The sequence below is a fragment of the Nelumbo lutea genome, chromosome 1, assembly GCF_056320005.1.
Source record: "Nelumbo lutea isolate HS-2025 chromosome 1, American lotus-T2T, whole genome shotgun sequence".
NCBI classification, from domain to species: domain Eukaryota; kingdom Viridiplantae; phylum Streptophyta; class Magnoliopsida; order Proteales; family Nelumbonaceae; genus Nelumbo; species Nelumbo lutea.
The window spans coordinates 75,661,123-75,682,239 of record NC_142684.1 but is presented as its reverse complement, the minus strand read 5'-3'; the positions used below and the strand labels follow the sequence as shown (position 1 = coordinate 75,682,239).

The following is a 21,117-nucleotide window of genomic DNA, read 5'->3' as shown; positions in this document are numbered from 1 at the left end:
TCAAATTGTTTCTTACATGTTCATGGAAACTAAAATCTCTACTTGGCCTTTTTATTTAAATTTCCAGATGGAAAATAATAAATTTATTGCCTTAGATCAAGTTGATTTAGGGTAACTTTAATATTGGTGCCAATTGTATTCTTCTTGCTGAGTCATGAATATATTACATGAAAGAAAGACAATTATTTAGTTTGTAATGTCCTAAATTTTCTTGTCCAGGGGAGGGGGGTTGTGGGGAACCTTTCATCCTCTCAAGTATGTAAGATGAAAATGTTGGAGGACTACCTTGGAGTTGGAGATGATCTTAAGTCCAAATTTCTGTCCTATCATGGTTTAACTATTTACATTTTATAAACATCGTTGTATATGGCTGTGGACTGTGGTACCCGGGAGTTTTAAATTCATAGTGAAACACGTATGGAAATACATCTGTTTGCCTAACTTGGCAAGTTGTAATCACTGTGGGAACCTATTGTTTCTGGCCTTGTGGAACGTTAGTGACTATTGTTTTTGTCCCTGCATGTAGCCATGTACAGATCATTTACTTCTGTTTCGACCTTAGTATGACATTGTTTTTCTTCTTGTTTTGCAGCCGAGAATATGTAATGTTGCATGAGAACTCAGCTGAGTAATGGGTGTAGATCTGGTCTGTGGAACCGATGAGCTGACCCACTGAATTTGTCCTTTTGTATGTTAAAGATCCGATGGTGCTCCACTTGCATATATGAAGGCATTCTGTTCCCGAGTCATCCACAATCAAATTCAACTGTTTCGAGTTTTTTGGTTACAGCTACTAGATAGTGGTGCCAACAATAGAATGTGCAAATTTATCCATCTTGTGTTTGGAGTTCTGAAACTACAAGGGTGTTTCATAAATGCCGAATATATTGAATAGGACGACATTATTCATTCTAAAGCACAAGGTGTTTTCTTTCATCTTTGCTCGCACATCCAGAATGCAAATGGATACTTTAACGAGGCCTAATCATTGGAAAGAGTTATTTGGCTAGTGTATATCTCTATTGGATTTTGATTTTCCTTTCAGTTTTTGGAGTGATGAGTTAATCTTCCTGTGCCATATTTTACAGCTAAGTTGACATGTTCAAGATTCTGCTTAATAGGTTCAATTACTTGTATTATTTTTGCCCTTGTTCACTTTTTTATTTCTTCTCCCAGGAACAGGTTCAGTCACTTGTTTATTTTAGCCCGGGCCTCTGGTTTTGTGTATAAAGTGTTAAATATCCATAATATAAAATATAAAATATTCTTTTATAGATTATAAATATAAAATATTATGTATAATATGTATTACAGGTGTCATATTATGGCATTTATATATAAAATAAAGTAACTTATATAATAAGAATATACGTATGTGGTGGACAGGCCTGATGCGGGTGGGCTGGGCCTAGGTTGGGCCTGAGCATAAAATCTAGGCTCAATTCTGGAATTTCTGGGCTGATTTGAAAAAAATGATCATCTTACCTGCGATGTCGTTCCCAATCTCTAGCTACCTCAGAGGTTCAGAGCTCTCCTCACATCGACCTCACAGAACATATCACCGTGCAATGGGATCTGCATACAAGTATGAGATATGCTCCTGATGTGCGGCTGGGACATGCTGTGAAGTTGGTGTGAAGAGCAGATCTGGACTCCCCTAGTCCCCATTGAGTCCGGATCACCTGCCAATGAAATACTTTTCAACACCCTATCAACATGATCTGACACCTCACATCTCATAAATGGCGGGTCCCAGTCTTTTGGTGAGATGTATGGTGTTAGATCTTGTTGGCAGGGTTTTGGAACATGTTGGCAGAAGATCCCAACTCAGCCGCATCCATCGTTTGGAGTGAACAAAGTAATAGGAAACTGCGGATACGCTCATGTTGTTGACCGCAGTTGCCGAGAATATTGGAGTTGTGCCCAGTGCCAATGAGGCCTGGAGCTATTGAAGAGCTGATTGATTCTTCAAAAGTAGATAGTGAAGATGATGTAGAATAAGGAAAGAGAGACACTGATGGTCATCCAATGGTGAGAACTCCGGATAGCTCGGTCTTGGAACTATGTAGATAAGTTCTCGCTGGAACCTCTTCAGACAAGCAGATTTTCATATTACCTTAGCCTGTTGCAACCTGAGTCAATCTGAAGCAGGCCAGATCACCAGAGTAACTGGATCAGGGCTTAACCCAAATTTTCTCAGGAGACAAAAAAACATGTTGGGGATGGCTTTATAAGTTGTGAAAAAACATTGACTAAAAAAATTGGAGCGATTTGGGGTTTAAAAAGGGTAAATTCTATAGGAATCTATGATGCCTGAAAAACTTTACCAGTCAGAAACCCACATGAATTCGAAAGAATACTGGTTGATTGGTTACGATTTGGATTATAACTGGTTATTGGTTATTAGGTATTTAATTATGACATCATTTTTGGTATTTTAGTCAGACTATTATTTTAAAATTTCTTAAAAACAAAAAATATTATGTATTATCTAATATATTCCTAATAAATACTAGGACTGAGCACTCAATTAAAAATCGAATTGAATTAGCTGAAATTTTAAAAACCGATTTAAAAAACGAAAATCGAACAAAAGCCAAAATAAAAAAAAATCGAGATAACTGAAACTGATTTTAGATTTGTGGTTATTTTTTTTAGAACCGAATTTCAGTAATATATATATATATATATATATCCTTTGCGTTTGAATTAATCAAAACATGTTTGGATTATGTCACCTCAATCCAAGTATATATCAACTCTTTATAGCAAAGAGCCAAAAAGATAGATGACCCGGAGTTTAAATTTTGATAGCTATTTTATTTGGTACTTGTTAGTTGTTATACCTAGATAATTGGACCTATTTAATTTGCATCCTCTCGTCATCTCCTGGTAAATTCTGAAAGCAAGAAAAGAAGAATGCTCGGATAGCATGAGTACGAATGGATACTTGTTATTTCAAAAGCTGTGGCCTGTTGTTGAGTCGGTTAAGAACCGATCAGAAAGAAACCCAGCAAAAGAAATTAAAAGCAGAGGACAGAGAGCTAGCCATATTAATGGTGATAGCTACTGATCAGAAGGTGATGAGCCGGTAGGATATCATTACATGTGGTGATGCACAGCCACAACGTCTAAGTTCATCAACCACACCTGAGATTATAGATCTATCTCCTTGCCCAGTTCCCACCATAAAATATTGGTGTGGTATTACCACCATTTTCTGCAACACCTGTGCATTTTGCAGCAGGAATTTTAGTAGCTTTATCTCATTGGTACTTCCCTGAAAGTCCTCAACCTCAACCACCTTGAGGTGCCTGAAAGGGCTCACTGATGGCTCCAATTCAAGGTCCTGAAACAAGAAATTTTCTCTAATTCATCAAACATCAAACACACCTTAGCTTGTGTATAATTGACTAGCTGAAATATGAATCAAATGGATTTAAGAGGAAATTAACTAACAAAAACTAGCAACAGTCAGGTTCTGGTTTTCCACTCACTGCAGTAAACCAGCTGAAACGCGTCGTGATCTTCAAAGTTTCAAGCTTTGGCAAACTTCGTAGCAGGGAAAATGCTCCGATTAGTTCATACTTGTCTAATGTTGTCACCACCGTTAAGTTCTTAAGATGGGGGAGTGGCCGGCGAAGTTGGTGGAACGACGTCGCATCCTCTGCGGGCAGAGTCTACATATATACCAAAACATGCATGAATGAAAATGAATACATTCATAATCTGCAAAAGGAATAGGAGCCATACATATATACAGACTAACAGACAAGATATATATTTATATACCCTGAGAAGATAACCGCACACTGTCAGAGACTTAGCTCGGTAGAGATCGACAAGAAGAAGATTGCTTAGCTTCATAGAGACGCTATGAAATCCCCTCTGGAGCCCAAAATCCAATACAGCCTCGACCAGGCTTGTTAGCCTGTACAGATGGAAGAACACCACAGGCCCAAAGTATTCGAAATACTGAAGGCAAGGGGCATAGAGATCTATCCCCTTGGTGAGTGGTTGACAGTCTCTCACAATCAGCCTTCTAAGCCGCAAGCGTGGGTGAGAAATTTTGATGTGATCCAAATATCGGCACTCCACAAGACTCAGAGTTTCAAGAAGCAGACAGTTGTTTACCAGATTCTCGACCACTTCCTTCCGTAATCCGAGTCGCGCGAGTGATACCTTCTTTAGAGCAGGAAATCCATGGAAACTGGGGGAACCCAGATTGCAGAAGCTCAAGCTCAACACCCGCAGAGATTTGGAGCCCGTTGCATGGACGGAATCACGCAGACAGAAGAGTCCTTCGTTGAAAGGATCGAAGTCAAACCGGTGGAAAGCTCCAACCGAGAAGTCAAAGTGGAGCTCCTCGATGTTCTTTCGCAGGCAGAGGCTGATCCACTCGTTTACGAAGTCACAATACCTGGTTCTGTAACCAAATCGGACGTCTAGCCTGGAGATCTTTGGGCTCTGCAGGCATCGTAGCGTATGGTGGACAGACTCCACGAAGATGTCTCTTCGTACTTTCTTCATCTGACGCAGGGTTCCAGCGCTTTGCCCTGAATCCTGTAACTGCTGATCGTCGTGTATGGTCCCAGTGAAGTTCGTCTCGTCGAATTCGATGGACGTACAGTACGTCCAAAGCTTGTACCAGCGTTTGGACAAAACGCTCGTCCTCACGGCCTCTCTCAGCGGCAGCAGACTGACGATGAAAATCAGTATTTCTTCGGGGAGGAAGGAAAAACGATCGACATTACTCTGACTCTGAGCCATGGTTTGAATTGTGGAGGAATGGGATCTGAATCCCACGATTTCTAATTTTCTATTGCCGGGCATCGTCTGGGATTTACAGAAAGCTGTATTCATACATTCAACTGCCCTCTTAGGGGGTGTTTGGTACTGTAGTTTTGTGTTCTATTGGGAGTTTTTTTTGGATTGATTAAACATAAATTGATCTTTTTACCTTAAACCATGGTTTTTAAAACCGGACAGGACCGGACGGTCGGACCGGAAAATGTCACCTGACTGGTCACCTGATCGGTTCTCGGTTTTCTCCAAAATCAGATTCTCTCCAAAAACCGTTGATTTTGGTCAGCAAAATGTTGATCCAAACGGTTAACCATTCGAACCGTTCAAATGTTTTTGCCCATTTTTTATTTTTTTTTAATTTTTTATTTTGTCTGAATGGGCCGACCATTCGGTTCGGACTGTTCGACCTGGGAACCGGACCCCTAACCGGTTTGTTCTCTAACCAAAAATTATTGATTTGGTCAGCAATTTGCTATCTGGGTAGTCAAAGACTGTAGACCAAGGCAATAGTTTTTGGCCTTTTATTATTTTAATTATTTTAATTATTTTTTAAATTCCAATGGACCATCCATTCGAACCAACTAGTCGAACTGCTGTTTCAACTGGTGGTCAAAACGGTTCTGGGTCGTTTTTTAAAACATTGCTCATATATGATATGACAATACATATCTGACACAAATTTGTATTGATCAATTAAAAATACAATAAATGCAATGCCATTGTACACCAAACACCCCCATAATTTGTTGATTTTTAATTTTATTTTCATTCTTTTTTTTTTTCAATTTTTTAGTAAGCTGGAGGAAAACGTGTGAACAGTTCTAAGATTCCCTTCCCCAAGAGCAAGAAGTATGAACAAGTGTCGAAGGAAACCTTGTTGCTTATCTGGAAACTCTGTAACTCTAAAATATTCTTCAATCTTCATCATGGATGGTGGAAACGTTACAAACGGTGGGAGCTAGATAGCAGACGTAAGGTTAGTTTCTAAAACCATCATATTCCCCAAAAACAAAAAGAAAACTCCACCAATTCCCCGCAATGGTGGAATTCAAATTCTTCCTAAGCTGACTATCATTTCATTAATTTCTATTGAAAAGTTCAAATCCATTAATGCGCTGCCCCCGAATTCCACACGCAGGTCAAGAAAAATAAGAGTTGTCACCCAGAAAATTTTAAATTTATCAAAGATGTACAGTCTACGAGCTAAATATCTGAGTGGGGTTTGGTAAGAATATTAAAGCTAAGTTTGAAAGAAGTACAAATACAAATATATAGAGTGCAAAATCTTATATTTTATATTATTTTTGTATGTATTTATACGGTTCATATTTGCATTTATACTATTTCCAAACTGAGCCTGTGTTCTGTTGGGAATAAATTTGCATTTGGAAGAAGTACAAATGCAAATCTAAGGGGGTATTTGGTAGTGACATTGCCTTTTGATTGCATTTTGGGTTGATCAAATATAAATTTGTGAAAAATATGCATTGCCAGTTTGTTACATCATATATGAGTTTCATTTAAATTTGACAAATGCATATGCATAAGAAACATCAAAATTTGGCGTTTCAAATAAAAATAGAAATTTGTATTAATCAACTTAAAAAGTTTTCAAAATGTTTCAGGTAAAAAATTCTCTCTCACACAAATTTGTACAGATCAGTCCAAAATGCAAAACAACAAAACACCACTGTACCAAACACCCCCTAAACCTTCCCAAATTGGGGTCATGGGGTCTACTACACTTTAAATGCATGTATTTTAATTTTCATGACATATTTCTTCCAGATGATTTTGAACTAAAACAACTTTGGACATTTCCATGCACAGGCTCCCCGAACCGTCAGTCATAGACAGCCAAACCAAACCAGCCAAATAGCTAGTTAGCATGACAAGCCAAACATAAAAGAAAATAAAGACACGAAAAGAAACAACTGAGAAGAATATATGACCTTCAAAAACTTGACAGAATTAAACAATATTAATTTTATATACTGTAATAGTTTTCTAAATAGAATTTTAAATTCAAAGTAAAACCTATAGCAAAAAGTATTTTGTAATATGGTTATTTAAAAAGTTTGTATGAGAGGTACCAACTTTTGTCAGATTCCCAAGTACAGTTCCATCTGAAGCTTTCCTCATTCTATGCAGACAAAGGATGACATGCAAAATGTACCGATATTGCTGGATTTGTATTGTAGCTCTTCTTTATTGAGATCAAATCAGCCCCCCACAACGTCCCACAGCACATCTCCTTTCTATATTGGGAGCATCCCCCGATGATGACATTATCATTTCTGTTATTATCATTGGGAGATGTTCCCACAAGACGCTATAGCCGTGTATCGAGAACATCTCGATCTCCCTAATGTGTACTTATGGTTATTGACACGGAATTTGATAAGGACAGATTTTGCACTTTTGCCATGGTGACAGAACTAGGTACTTTTTCTTAAATAAATTACTAATTTCTAACAAATAATTTTTTTTGGTATTAATCAATGCCTGAAAATCTTCCATAAGGGCAATTAAGTTTTTTTTTTTTTTTTTTATACAATATAATATCACATCATTAACCATTTTGGTATTTATACACAACTCTTTTTCTTTCAAAGACGGTTGTAGTAGGACTTGAAGATCATTGCTGGGACAAATCATCCAATGTACCAATTAGGGGTGAATAAATAGGTAGGTTATATATGGAATTGAATGGAACCAACTTTATTCAATTTGTTACAGGATAGGGTTTGGTTCCAAATTCTTGGAATCGATCCCCACCCTGGCCGGTTCCAGAGTCTAAGGGTTTACCTTTCCTGAACTGACCCGATGAACTAGCCTTAGTGGAACCGAACTTGCCTTGAAATAAATTCCAAAACACTTTTGAGGATGCAAATATTTAAGACCAAGCACTCATGGTTATAAAGACTATGATCTTACTTGACCATTGAGTTACTTAAGTGATTTGATCATATGTTTTCATTTTAATAATTGAATGTGTATAATAAATAATGTAAAAATTAATATTTGCAAAATTAAAATTATAATAATAAATTTGTTGGGGGTCAGATCCTAATCTTGGTTACGTGCCAGGATTTGAAAGGTCAGTTGAGACCAATGTAAACGAAGATAACTTGACCTGGCCGGCCTACAAGGGGAATGATGGTTGTGATCACCTTGAGTGTGAGAACGGGCTTGGCCTAGTTTTATTGGAAGGGACCTTTCAGGACGGGATCACCAAATTATTTACTCTTCCCTCCTTAATACCTTTCAATTACTCCATTCTTGATGTCTTTAATGACTTCTAAGGGGTGTATTTATAGTGGCCCCGTCGCTCCCTACTTGTTTGTTTGCTTGTACATGGTGGAGGGGAGGGTTGGTGAATGTCCTCATTACACCTAACCCTCTCTAGAGTCCCTGGTGTACTTAGTCCCTTATTGAATTGCTTACTCTAATGTATCAGCCACCTTGGCTTACACATATAATAGACGTGGCATTGGTGCAGTCACACTAAACCATAAATGCGTGCTACTAACTCTGTGTCAGCCATTAAATGCATGTCTACTAGTTCGTCATGCCTTAGGGTTGTAGGTACATAATGATCGCTCATACCATAAAATTATAGAGGACACCAAATTGATACCACATGGGTACCTGCAATGAGTTCACAATTTATCAGTTGCTTGTGATGAGTTTATAACTCATCGAATGATTGCGATGAATGTATGACTCATCGCATGATCGCAATAAACCCGTAATCAAGATAAGTCACGATGAACTTCGTCTAGCGTGAATCCATGATAAATCTTAAGATATGCATAAACCTGTGATAAAGCTTAAACACGTGAACCTGCGGTGAACCATAAGACGTGTGCGGTTTTGTGTTGAACTTTAGATGTGCGCGGAGTTGTGATGAACTCAAGATCATTATAGAACCACAGAATCATTGTAGACCAGAAATAAATATTGGTTACATGTGCACCTTTAAATTATGTGTGTGATAAGGTGCCACATGGGTTTAATAAAAGAGCGTCAGTCAAACGATAACGTCACTCGTACCATGTTGGTTAAATAGATCTCAAAAGGAAGTAGCACACGCAGATTATGAGAATCCTCGGACGAAAGGATAGTTCATCCTTAAAAGATCTCATAAGACATGTGGCAAAACCCTGACAGTGCTCCTTAATAACTAACATTGAATCTAATATTCCCTTTCCTAGTGGGAATCGTACACTTTTGGCACTTTCCTTGTAGGAGCTCGGGATCTCTCTCTATAAATGAAAGCCCAACTCATGACAGCATCATTCATTCGATCATTCTATCCTACATTCTTATCATTCACATTTGCCCTAGCATCCAACCTACCTCCTGCATCTGGTCTTCCTTTGTCCTTCAAGGAGATCACACCCGTATATAGCATAACCATCGCACTTACAAGGGTTTCTTACACAAATGGACTTGTGGTCAAGCGACAGTTTGCTTCTTGGCCTCCTCACTCGGTTCACATGTTGATTCATACTTCCACTCATCATTAATGTGTTGCTAGTCAACCTGACATGCGACTCACCTATTGTCTTGTCGCCCGCCACATGATGTGTTGTCCGCCCTTGGATGATGGGCTTTGATTGAGTTACAATAAAGTTTTGAACCATACATTATTATATCATGATAATCTATATATTAAATTACTTAATTTCATATTTTCATGCAAAAAAAGTTACTCAATTTCATCAACAAGATAATAGAAGTTTTAAACTATATGTCATATTTATTGAAAATCAAGTTTTTAAAGAACATGTTTCATTTTTTTTAAATGGGATAGCAAAGAAAAAATAAATTCCACGGGTATACCTTGGAACCGACCCCAAAACTGCCAAGACTAGACCCAACCCTGGAATTGACTTTTATAGGGTAAATTCTGATTCCAAAAACTTAGAACCAACCTCTATAAGTAGGTTCTAGGTTCTTCCATGAAACCAAACTAAACCGACCCATGCTCACCCCTAATATCAATTGAACTACCCCTGAATATAGGCAACAAACAAAAAAGTTTAATACTATAACTCTTTCATTTGGTTTCCATCCCAATTTGTAAACATTTTATCTATATAGCCTTGTGTTGTAATATAGCATGATATTGCTAGGATTCATTTACTCTATAATAATTAAGTGGATAAATCTTGAGAAGTTATCGGTTTTGTCGATTGTGATAGTGACAGATTTATAAGCTTATCTTTTTCAGCCCAAATTATTAGAACACCTTACTCATAAAGGCAAACTGCAAGTCTTTAACAAGTTTGCCAAGCGCTTCCATATTTTTTTTGAAAAAGGAGTAACTAGGTTGGTATGGTTTAATTATGTGCTTAGAAGACCTCTACAACACTCTGGTTAGAAAAGAAAAGTGATCTAACAAATTGAAGATGCTAGAAAAACTAGGGGTAGGTCAGAAAGGACGTGAGTGAAAGTAATTAATTTTAATTTTTTAAGTGCCCATAATTTAATAATGGATAAATTGGGAGAATGACTGTTCAGTTCAGGGTCAGAATTCATAGGCCCAAAAGTACAGTTGGGGTAGGTGCCAGCTCGAAATTGATGCCAATTCATGGGTGGGTATGGGTGCATAAAGTGTGGGTTTTTGGTCTTTTGAACGTTTATAGATTTGTAAGAGAATTCAAAAATCTACATTAGGCCTATCCCTGTATATATATATATATATATATATATATATTGACAAACAGCATGAACTGATGAAATTTAATACATGTAGCTAGCCTATTTCATATAGTTGGGACAAAGCTTAGATGATGATGATGGTGGTGATGATGAACCATTATCTTTTACATTGTTGGGATCATAGAGTTTTCTTTGATGATTAATGATTCACTGATATTAGAGAGCATGACATATATGGCTAGGATTTTTTTTTGGCCCTCTAATAACAATTAATTAAGGTGGAAAGACATTTTATTAGTTATAAGTAACTTAGTATAAAAGATTGATTTATTATTTTTGTTCAAATAAGAACTCCATTTACAACTTACATTTTAGGTGTGCTTGTCTTAAAACTAACAACTCTTTCAATCCCCAAAAGGACTGATGTTGAGTATTCTAAAATAGGTGATACAACAACGGACAACCAAGAAAAACAGAAAGAAAGATTCAACTTGGACTTTGGATGGTTTAAAGATAACAGAATTTATCTAATTAAAATGAATACGATGTATGCTATTAGTAATCCAAACCATATCAAGAAAATTCAAGTATATATTAAAGTGGTTTGGATGAATCAGGATTTTCTCCTCACTGAGTGCACCTCACACTAACCTCACAGAACATTCCATCGCCATCGTGTATTGGGAGCATCTCCCAACAATACACAAGCACATATGCAGCTGGGATGTGTTGTGAGGAGTATTCTGTAACGAGTAGATATGGACTTGGTTTGGATGTGGGAAGTATATATAGAGAGCTTTTACTTAGAGGGGTAAATTGGGCCATGCTGCTTGTGGTTCGGCACAACACGACCAGGCGGGCAATGTTGCCCGTGGCCCGGCTCAACACGGCCCATATATATTTTATAGGGATTATAACAGATAAGGGCAACTTTAGGGCCTTAATATCAATAAAAGTAATACTTTTAAAAAAATTTCAAAAATAGGTTAACTTTTAAAAATAATATCAATTAAGAGCAAAAAACACTGTTCATCTTCTTCCTCTTACAATCTATTCATCTGCGCTGCCGTCTGCCGTCACCCTTGGCAACGCCTCTGCCTATCTCTGCCCACATCCGCCTCCGCCTTTAGCAACACTGCCGGAGGTGGGCGGAGGAAGAGGCGGCGGTGGCAGCGCTGGTGGTCATTCCTCTGCCCAATGCCGCCACCTCCGTCCACTAGCGCTGCCACCTCTGCCTCCGCCCACCTTTGGCAACGTTGCTGGAGGCGGAGGCGGACGTGGTGGTGTTGGGCAGAGGAATGACCACTAGCGCAACCGGCGCCTCTACCTCCACCCACCTTTGGCAACATTGGTAGAGGTGGAGGCGGGCGGAGGAGGCGGCGTTGGGTAGAGGAATGGCCACCAGTGCCGCTGCCCCCGCCCACCTTCGGCAATGTTGCTGGAGGTGGAGGCAGAGGTGGGTGGAGATAGGCGGAGGCATTGCCAAAGGTGGCGGCGCTGATGAATGGATTGCAAGAGGAAGAAGATGAATAATGTTTTTGCCCTAAATTGATATTATTTTTAAAAAGTTAGCATATTTTTGAAATTTTTTTAATAATATTACTTTTATTGATATTAGGGCCGAAAAAGTTGACCTTATATGCCATAATCCCTATTTTATATAATATTTATATATAATATTTATATATAATATATATAATTATATAATAATATATAGTATATAATATATTAACAAAATAAACAATTGTTTTCAATTTCATCATATTATTTTATTTAATTATTGTATATATAAACAATCATATACATCAAAACTCATATAAAATAAAAATTTTATGATTTTTCTCAATCGTTTTAAATAAATAGCTTTGGCCTGGTCCACAACCCGGCTTGTGGCATGGCACGGGCCCACATGGGCTTGAGCCATGTCGAGTCGACCCCTCAAAATATCCCAAGGGAGGGAGGCACAGCCCAGGACGACCCACACTTTGTGCGGGCCACACGCAAGCCATGCCCTGCTGGTCTAGCACAACCCATTTTACATCTCTACTTTTATTTTGCTTTCTGGACTACTATAAATACATAGAGTGTATAATCGGTTGTACATTTTGTAATATCTACTTAGAGAAAATAGATTATGCATAAAATGGTATTTTGCGAATGATCATCTAGAATGGTGTTTCACAAAGAATTTATTTGTACTTATTTTAATAATACACAAAATTTTCGTAAAAAAAATATTACTTAATTAGTAGATATTAGGGAATATTAGTAACAAAATTTTCATAAAAATTATTAATACACAAAATTTGTTTATTTATAAATATTAAATATAATAGGTCTATTGTACCCCAAAATTGTATTGTTTTAGTTAGTTTGTGTTTCATTATTTAACTAGGCAGGACCTCCCATATTAAGTACGGGCTAGTACTCTAATATATTTTTTTACTCATTTATCCTGTTCATTTTTATTTAGGGAAAATCTATGATGCGGAAAAGATATGGTATAGAAAGGGTTTTGACCAATCAAAACCCACCCATGAATTTTGATAAATGAGACCTTATTTGCCACAACATTTATGGTTCCAATTTATTCGTCAGATGTTTTTCGGATATCATATCTTTTCCATATGATAGTTGGACCCTTTTATTCAACACCCATTTTTTATTATTTAATTTAAGAGATTAAATTAAGTTTTATTTTTATAGAGATTAGGAATGGCTATTTAGTTGTTTTTTTATTTAACTACCCTCACTTTTGAAAGAGTGGTTTAACACACAGCTAAGCTTGAAGATTCTTAATTGAACCACTCTCAACTTTTTTAGAGTAATTTGAATTCTATTTGAAAATGGGAGCAAACCACTTCTGAAATGTTATTTGCATGCTTACCTCCTAGCCTTCTTAGGTTAAAAGAAAATTCTTGCTTTTAAAGCCTGTATAACTAGATAATTTAATTTGGGTCTCTTTGATTGGTAAGATTAATAAGCCTACCATGCTGTTAACACTTGGATGGAGAGAGATCATGCAAAACAAACTTGTAAATAGGGATGAATTAGAATTTTTATATATTAAATCTAAAAACCATATTTTCTCTTTTTTTTTCCCATCTCCAATAAGAAGCAACTGGTCTGTCTATGTAATTCAATTACATATGTTTTTTTGTTAAGGTAATAAATTTTAAACACACAAAAGAAAAAAAAAAAACTATGACATGGATTTTAAAAGCATGCATGTTCAAAAATAGGAATGTGAGTGTTCTGTATAGAATAAATACTCATGTTTTTGCCTGTTCAGTTGAACTGTCTGAAGTATCTTAAATATATATTAATACGAAATGGGTGGTCTATCCTTTCGCCAAATGGCAATAATTTAATTATTGATGAGGCGGTTGGTAATTAAGATTAGTGATTATAATTAATAGCAAACATCCCATGAGTACTGTTATTATAAATAATTAATATTTATTGTTATTATAAATAATTAATTATAAGATTAGTGATTATAATTAATAATTACTGTTATGATAAACATTGTTAATAAATAGATATTTACTTTAATTTTATTTTAAATTAAAATTATAAATACTATTAACAAATTTAGTAATTATTGTTATATTAAAATAATTAAAAATGTTATTAAAAGTATTGTTACTGATTATTTAATAAAATATTATAATTACTGACTATTACTCATAAATACTGTTAATTTAATTTAATTTTGGTAATTATTAATTTAATGAATATTGCTAATAAATCCTATTCATAAATTTAATAATTACTGTTATATTAAAATAACTAAATAATATTATTAAAACTATCATTATTGATTATTTAATAAAATATTATAATTACTTACTATTATTGATAAGTACTGTTAATAATTAAATATTTAATAAATAATGTTAGCAAAAATCCGCAAAAATAATGTTTGTCTTTTTGCTTATTGAATTTTTGGGTTTTGTGCTTTGAAGATTGTTACATAATGTTAGTTAAAAATGCTATTTGCATTTAGCTTAATGAATTGCTTCAAAGTTCTAAATATTGACACAGGTTGATACGCCTTGTGTTAGTGCTTTTTTTTTTTTTTATGTTTTACTTATTTTTTTTTTCAAAATTAGTTCAAAGGGGCCGGTTTAAGGCCTGACTACCCTTTGAACCAGTGGCTGACCTGATACAACCCCTATAGGGGCATATTAAGAAGCCATCGGCATGATAGGTATCGGTCGATACGGGCCGATACGTGTTGATACTTTGAACGTTGAATTACTTTGGTTTACATTTATAGATTTTGTGCTTTGAAGATTGCTACATATTATAAGTTAAAAAATATTGCTATTTGATTTTTTTTTTGAAATTTTATAACTATTATACCTAAAGTTGTCAAATAATGTAACAATAAAAAATGTCAAGTAATCATAAAAATTGTCAAATATAAATTAAAAGAAATTACCATTATTAGACATAAATAATAAATATTTATAAAAAATTACTAAAAATAAATCAAAATAAATTATCACAAATTAGTAGGCTTTAGGATGATAATTACTTGAATATATAAGATAATATAATCTTAAATAAATTAAAATAATTTGCCAAAAATCATCATAAATTAGTAGAAATGTCCAAAAATAGCCACTAAATTCCATAAAATCGATAAATTACTAGAATTTACCAACAAATTATCATATAATAAATATTATACATTGGTATATATTTACCAAGAAATTAGTATATAATAGAAATTACCAGAAATTAGTAGAAATTATATAATAGAACTAATTTCTACTAATTGACCAATAAACTATCATATAATAAGTATAAAAAATAAGTATATATCAACCAAAAATTCTCATAAACTAGTATAATAGAAATTACCAGAAATTAGTAGAAATTAGGGAAAATAACCACTAATTTCCATAAAATATGATAAAATAGATGAAATTAGTATAATTTTGTAAAAGTAACCATTATATTCCAAAAATTAGTAGAACTTAAGATGATAATTACTTCAAATTATCAAATAATATGAACCTAAATAAATTAAAATAATTTGTCAAAAATTGCATTTTGTTTTCCGATGCATCACACAGGTCCCCATTAATATTTAATTAATTTTCTTGTTGCTTTTGTTGTTGATCAATAAGATGAGTATGAAATTAATGGAAAAAAATTGGGCACTAATAGACATCTAAATGGCAAATAAAGGCCTTTGATGAAGCCTGTTATGGGCCAGTAGCTATGTTAAAGCCCACAAAAAATTCTAGTGCTTATGTGAGTCAGTGTTGATCTTCTTGCCCTAATTTCCTGCCAAAGAGCTAGCGCTTTTATCATTTTTTTTTAAAGTTTAATAAAGCCTTGACAAACGATTTGAACTCTCTAGATGACGACACTGGCCAATCAAGATATGCCATGTCACTTATATGGCCAATAGAAGGAATAGAACTATAGACAGATTCAAGCTCGGCAAAGCAAGGAAATATCAGCACTGGGATATCTTCTTCGTCCCCACCCGATGACCCGAACCCAAAACACAGAGGTAGTTTACTTCTCAAACTCTTCGTTCCCATATTAACACGCTAACCAGCACAGCATCGTGCATTCAGATTCAGAACCTCTCCTGTGTTAAGCAAGGAAATATTAGGGGTGCAACTCGGGTGGATTGGGTCGGGTTGAAAGGTCAACCCAGGCCCAATCAACCCTAAAATTGCAAATTTCGTGTTAGGGCCTGGCCCAGTCCGAGGTTAAGCCGAAGTTTATTAATCTAGGCCCAACTTGAGATTAATCCAACACAAATCGGGTTGGGTTTGATTCGGGCTGGACTGGGCCGTGTTAATTGGGTTTGTGGGTTGGTTGGGTTTGATAGATTTTATGTGTATATTTTTATATTGTCATCTTTTATTGGGTTTTATGTTTAAGAAAAGATTTGATTAAAAGTATATACAAGTTTCATTTACAAATGAATACATACTTTATATATATAAACATGTTTGTGTAATTAGAAAAAATATTTTATATAAAAAGACTTGATTAATTATTGTTTTTATTTTTTATTTTATTTAAAAAAATAAAAAATTAAATAATTAAAATTTACAGTCATATTAGAAAAGATTCAAACATATTCAATAATATTTTTAAAAATATTTATGTTTAAGAAAATACTGGATTAATCATTTTTTTTGTTTTATTATTTTATTTAAAAAAGTAAAAATAAAATAATTAAAATTTATAATCCTATTAAAAAATATTCATACATATTCAACTATATTTTTTAAAATATTAATATATACATATATAACAAATACATACTTATTTAAATATATATTAGTAGGTATCCCACTGGCGGGGATGAGGGTCCTGGCGGGGCGGGGAGTGCTCTCCGCGTGCCCGAACATCTCACCATTCTGAATGGGAAGGAGATAGTCCTAATAATGATCATACAGCTTTATTTCATTTGTCATCATTTGTTTATCAACACCGAAAGTTGCAGTCACTGAAACTATCGGCTTTCAATTTTCAGGCCTCTCAGTTTCACAACTTCAACACACTTAGGATGCTCTCTCTTGGATGGGTTGAATTAACTTCATCAATCCTTCAGGCTTTGCTCTCCGCCTTGCCGTTATTAGAAAATCTAACCCTAAAAAAAATGTAAGAATCTAAACTACCTTCACATCCCTGGGAGAAAAGCAGCTATGGTGTTTCAACATAGACGATTGCTCTCCTCTTGAAAATGGAATAAGGATCTCAGCCCCCAATCTTCGGTCTCTCAAGTATTCTGGGTTTATGCAAGTTGTTTTCGACATGGAAAGCATGCCATGCCTTCGTGAGGCTGAACTTGACTTTGGATGCGAAAAGGAATTCATTGAACACGGTGATTCCCTTCTTCGTCGCATTCTTCGGGATCTTTACAGCACAGTCATTAACTGTATGCAGTTACATGACTCAGGCTCTCGCTTTTTCAACATGCCTTGCGCCCATTATTTAATCTCCTTGACTTGCAGCTTTAAACAAACTGTTGTAGAAGAGAATTTGTTTAGTTTAATATGTTGCAACTTAAGTCTGGTTTGCTGGGTATTACTACTGTGAAGTGATTAGGGGACTGAACATGGAGAAATGAATGAACTGTCTATAGCGTTAGTTTAATGGTGTTTATTTAAATCATTACATATACAACTGTTTATAGCTTTACAACAGAGAATGTAGTACTTGGGGTCTGAATTGGAATCCGAATTGAAATCGTTTATTCACCTCCATTGTTTGGTTCAAACTAGAATCAGAATCGAAATCAGAATTGATTGGAATGGATACTCATTCTCAGGGGATGGGAGGGGAGGAAATGACCATAAGGCTATTCCATCAAATGGGGGAATGCCATTCCACCAGGAATGAAAATGGGATTCTAATTCCACCCAACCAAAGAGTTGGACCATTCAGATTTCGATTCCTGCAGACCAAATGGACCCTCCAATAACTCTTATGTAGGTAAGCTACTATAAGAGTTTACTTCTTATTGTTTCAAAAGGTTCTGCCCAGTGGTGAGGAGGCTTACAGACCGTCTCCTTCACTTAATGAAGTTAAGCATTTGACATTAAGGGGGCATTCATTTTTTTGGATTTGGAGAGGGAAGAAAGTTGGTCAATGGGATTTTGGTTCCCATTGACCAAGAACCTCATGTTCTTTGTTCAGCTTTATGTGGGGACCAAGAAAGGAAAGTGATACCCATCTCCTAGGTGAGTAAATAACTTTCCCACATAAGGAGAAAGTTGCCAATACTTGAATGGGACAAAAATGCCCATTTTAATAATGAATTTCTATAGCTAAAATGGTCATTGCCTTATTTACCTGAGAAATAAAAGAACATGGGTAAATGCACTTACTTGGGTAAGTGTTTCCCAGGTAGTTGCATTTACTCGGGTAAGTAATTTACTGAAACGCGAACAGGCCTAAAAAGGGGACTGCTTACAATTGAACTGCCTGGTATTTTGTTATTACTCAACAGTTGCCCTTTAATTCTTAGGCCCCGTTCACTTTTCGGTAAGTTACTTACCCAGGTAAATGCAATTACCTGGGTAAGTTTTTCTTGGGAAACACTTATCCGGGTATGTGCATTTACCATGTTTTTTTATTTCTCGCATAAATAAGGCAATAACCATTTTAATCATAAAAATCCATTATTAAAAATGACATTTTTGTCCCATTCAAGTATTGGTAACTTTCCTCCTAGGTGGGAAAGTTATTTATCCACGTAGGAGATGATATCACTTTTATCTAGATAAGTGATACCTAGGAAAATAAACTTTCCCTGATCCCCACATAAATCTGAAAAAAGAACATGAGATTCTTTGTCAATGGAAGCCAAAATCTCATTGACCAACTTTCCCCCCTCTCAAAATCCGGAAAAAAAAGAGACTTTTTCAATTAAAATATGATTTGGAAGAAGTCTAGATATGAATTTGCCTATACAAAATCTTATTAATGTTGGTGAATTCATCATTTTGGTGGGTACCATAGTTTTGATAATCCCTTTGTCATTGTTGATGATCAATTACAGGGTATGAGTCTCTTTGATGGTCGAACATTTTGGAGATCAAATACGTTGGGTTTTCAGTACATTATGCAAAGCAAGCTAAAGATGGTTGAGATAAAGGGCTTCAAAGGGCAATATAATGAAGTGAAACTACTGAATTTGAATTATTTGCTTGAGGAAGGCGGAGTCCTAGAAATGATGATCATATATACATCAAAGGACAGGGAGTGCAATTCTGGACGTGAAGAGTTTTATGTAGAGTCTGCCTGGAGAGACTCCTACATGTTGAGAGATCCTCTCGAGAGGCAGCCATATTAATCCGCTAAAGAAAAGAGTTAACAATTGCATGATGTAATTCGTTGCTCATCCGAGTTGATTACTGGAAGTCTGAAATTGAAAGGGGTCTATCTAACTTCATCTTATGTATATAACTCCCCTCTTCTGGGTCCATTTGATTTATAGTTGAAATTGAAATCAGAATGGTCTATTCCCATAATCTGTTTTCTTCAGATAAAAACTGAAATTGGAATTGAAATAAGCTGTAATGTGATTTTATTCCAAGGGAGGAGGAGTGAATTTCCATTCTCTCAAATGGGGGAATGCCATTTTAATTCGTCCAACCAAAATCAATTTGAATTGAAATGACCCATTTGGATTCTGATTCCAGACCCCTATACCCACAAACCAAACAGGTCCTAAAGTAACTTTAATACTAACACCATGGATTTGGTCATTTTCTTATTTTAATAAAGATCAAATCCGTACAGTTTAAGACATAATGGAAAGAATTATTGAAATCTTTATTTAAATGTTGTTAATTAAATATAGTACCGAACTTGGATAATTATCTCTTATAATGTTTGTGAATCCTAGTTTTAAAGGCTCTAAAAATTAGGGAAAATCAGAAAATATGTTTTTTCTTTCTAGTTTGTTAAAACACTTTAGGAAAAAATATAAAAAAGAAAACTAGTTAGTCTATTTTAAACCACAATATATATTACAATAAACCAACTGAAATGGAGAATATATTCTCACTCAAATGATCTAAAATGGAACTAAGGTGGATTATTTTAACTTTTAAATAAGATACGTATCATTTCCTCAAATGATCTAAAATGAGTTTGTAGGATTTTCCTATGGCTATCATCAAGAGATCTCAAAATTTTCACCTTTTTTGCTTTTAAAATTAAGGGAAAATTTCCGATTAGTATCTTGTACTTTGGGCCTAATACCACTTTGGTCCCTGAACATTAAAATGCCACAATTCAGTATCTGAACTTTCAAAACATGTTAATCCAATACTTAATGTTAGCCATTTGTTAACCAGCCGTTACGTGGCATTTGAAAAGACAAATACCCTTTGAGTGTCATCTAAATTTTTTTATCAACCATCCAAACATTGAAAAAAAAATTAACAGTCTTAAATCCTTGTCTCTTTTCTCCAATAAAGTTGGGGTATAGAAGAAACTAGGATTTGGGATTGTTAATTTTTTATTAGTGTTTGGATGGTTGATAAAGAAAATTAGATGACACTTGAATGGCATTTGTTTCTTTTTCAAATGCCACTTAACGGATGGTTAATGGTAGGTTTTGGATTGACACATCTTGAAAATTCGAGTACTGAATTGTCGCATTTTAAAGTTTCGGGACCAAAATAGCACTAGACCCAAAGTACAGGGTACTAATCGGGAATTTTCCCTAAAACTAATTGGGGAGCTTAAACAAACACACACATAATGGTTGGATGAGTAAACAAGAATTGAAAATGCCTTGTAAGACTTTAAAGCTTTGTCCTTTATTTTTTGCCCATAAGTATAGAGGTGTCAATGGATTAGCTTTGGGTTGGATCCATCTAAATCAAAATCAATTTGGATGAATTGAACAAACCAACAAGACATAATATTGAATTAGATCAGTCCAGACTTAAAAGTTGGGTTTGGCCGATCAATCCAAACTTGAGGTGAACCTGGTCCATCCATGATGGATTTATATTGGATTGGGCCGATCGAATTGATTGGATTGGTCCTGGTCCATCTTCGATGAACTCATATTGGAATGGATCGGATCGGATGGACCAAATTCAGTCCAGTTGAGACACCCCTACGTGGAGGACATGTAAA

At 35.2% G+C, this 21,117-nt stretch overlaps 2 protein-coding genes across 5 annotated transcripts in view; one reads left to right on the top strand and one right to left on the bottom strand.

Annotated features, from left to right (window-relative positions):
• The window catches only part of LOC148875440 (FHA domain-containing protein DDL-like), a 39,770-nt gene extending 38,615 nt beyond the window's left edge, over positions 1 to 1,155 (top strand). For all 3 annotated transcript variants that reach the window (XM_088964708.1, XM_088964707.1, XM_088964709.1), the window contains one exon: positions 593 to 1,155. In XM_088964708.1, the coding sequence (XP_088820834.1) occupies positions 593 to 616 (24 nt within the window). In that variant the 3' untranslated portion in view covers positions 617 to 1,155. The remainder of the gene's footprint in view (positions 1 to 592) is intronic.
• Positions 1,156 to 2,932: 1,777 nt separating this feature from the next.
• LOC148875439 (putative F-box/LRR-repeat protein At5g54820) lies at positions 2,933 to 4,894 on the bottom strand. 2 transcript variants are annotated; one of them, XM_088964706.1, is made up of 3 exons: positions 3,793 to 4,894; positions 3,460 to 3,680; positions 2,933 to 3,349 (listed from the first exon to the last, which is right to left on the bottom strand). In XM_088964706.1, exons 1-2 carry the CDS (start codon positions 4,861 to 4,863, stop codon positions 3,465 to 3,467), a joined length of 1,287 nt encoding a protein of 428 aa, XP_088820832.1. In that variant the 5' UTR covers positions 4,864 to 4,894; the 3' UTR covers positions 2,933 to 3,349; positions 3,460 to 3,464. The 2 variants fall into 2 exon arrangements, with proteins under 2 accessions (XP_088820832.1, XP_088820830.1); XM_088964704.1 differs by having other exon boundaries at positions 3,498 to 3,680.
• Between the last annotated feature and the right edge of the window lie 16,223 nt (positions 4,895 to 21,117).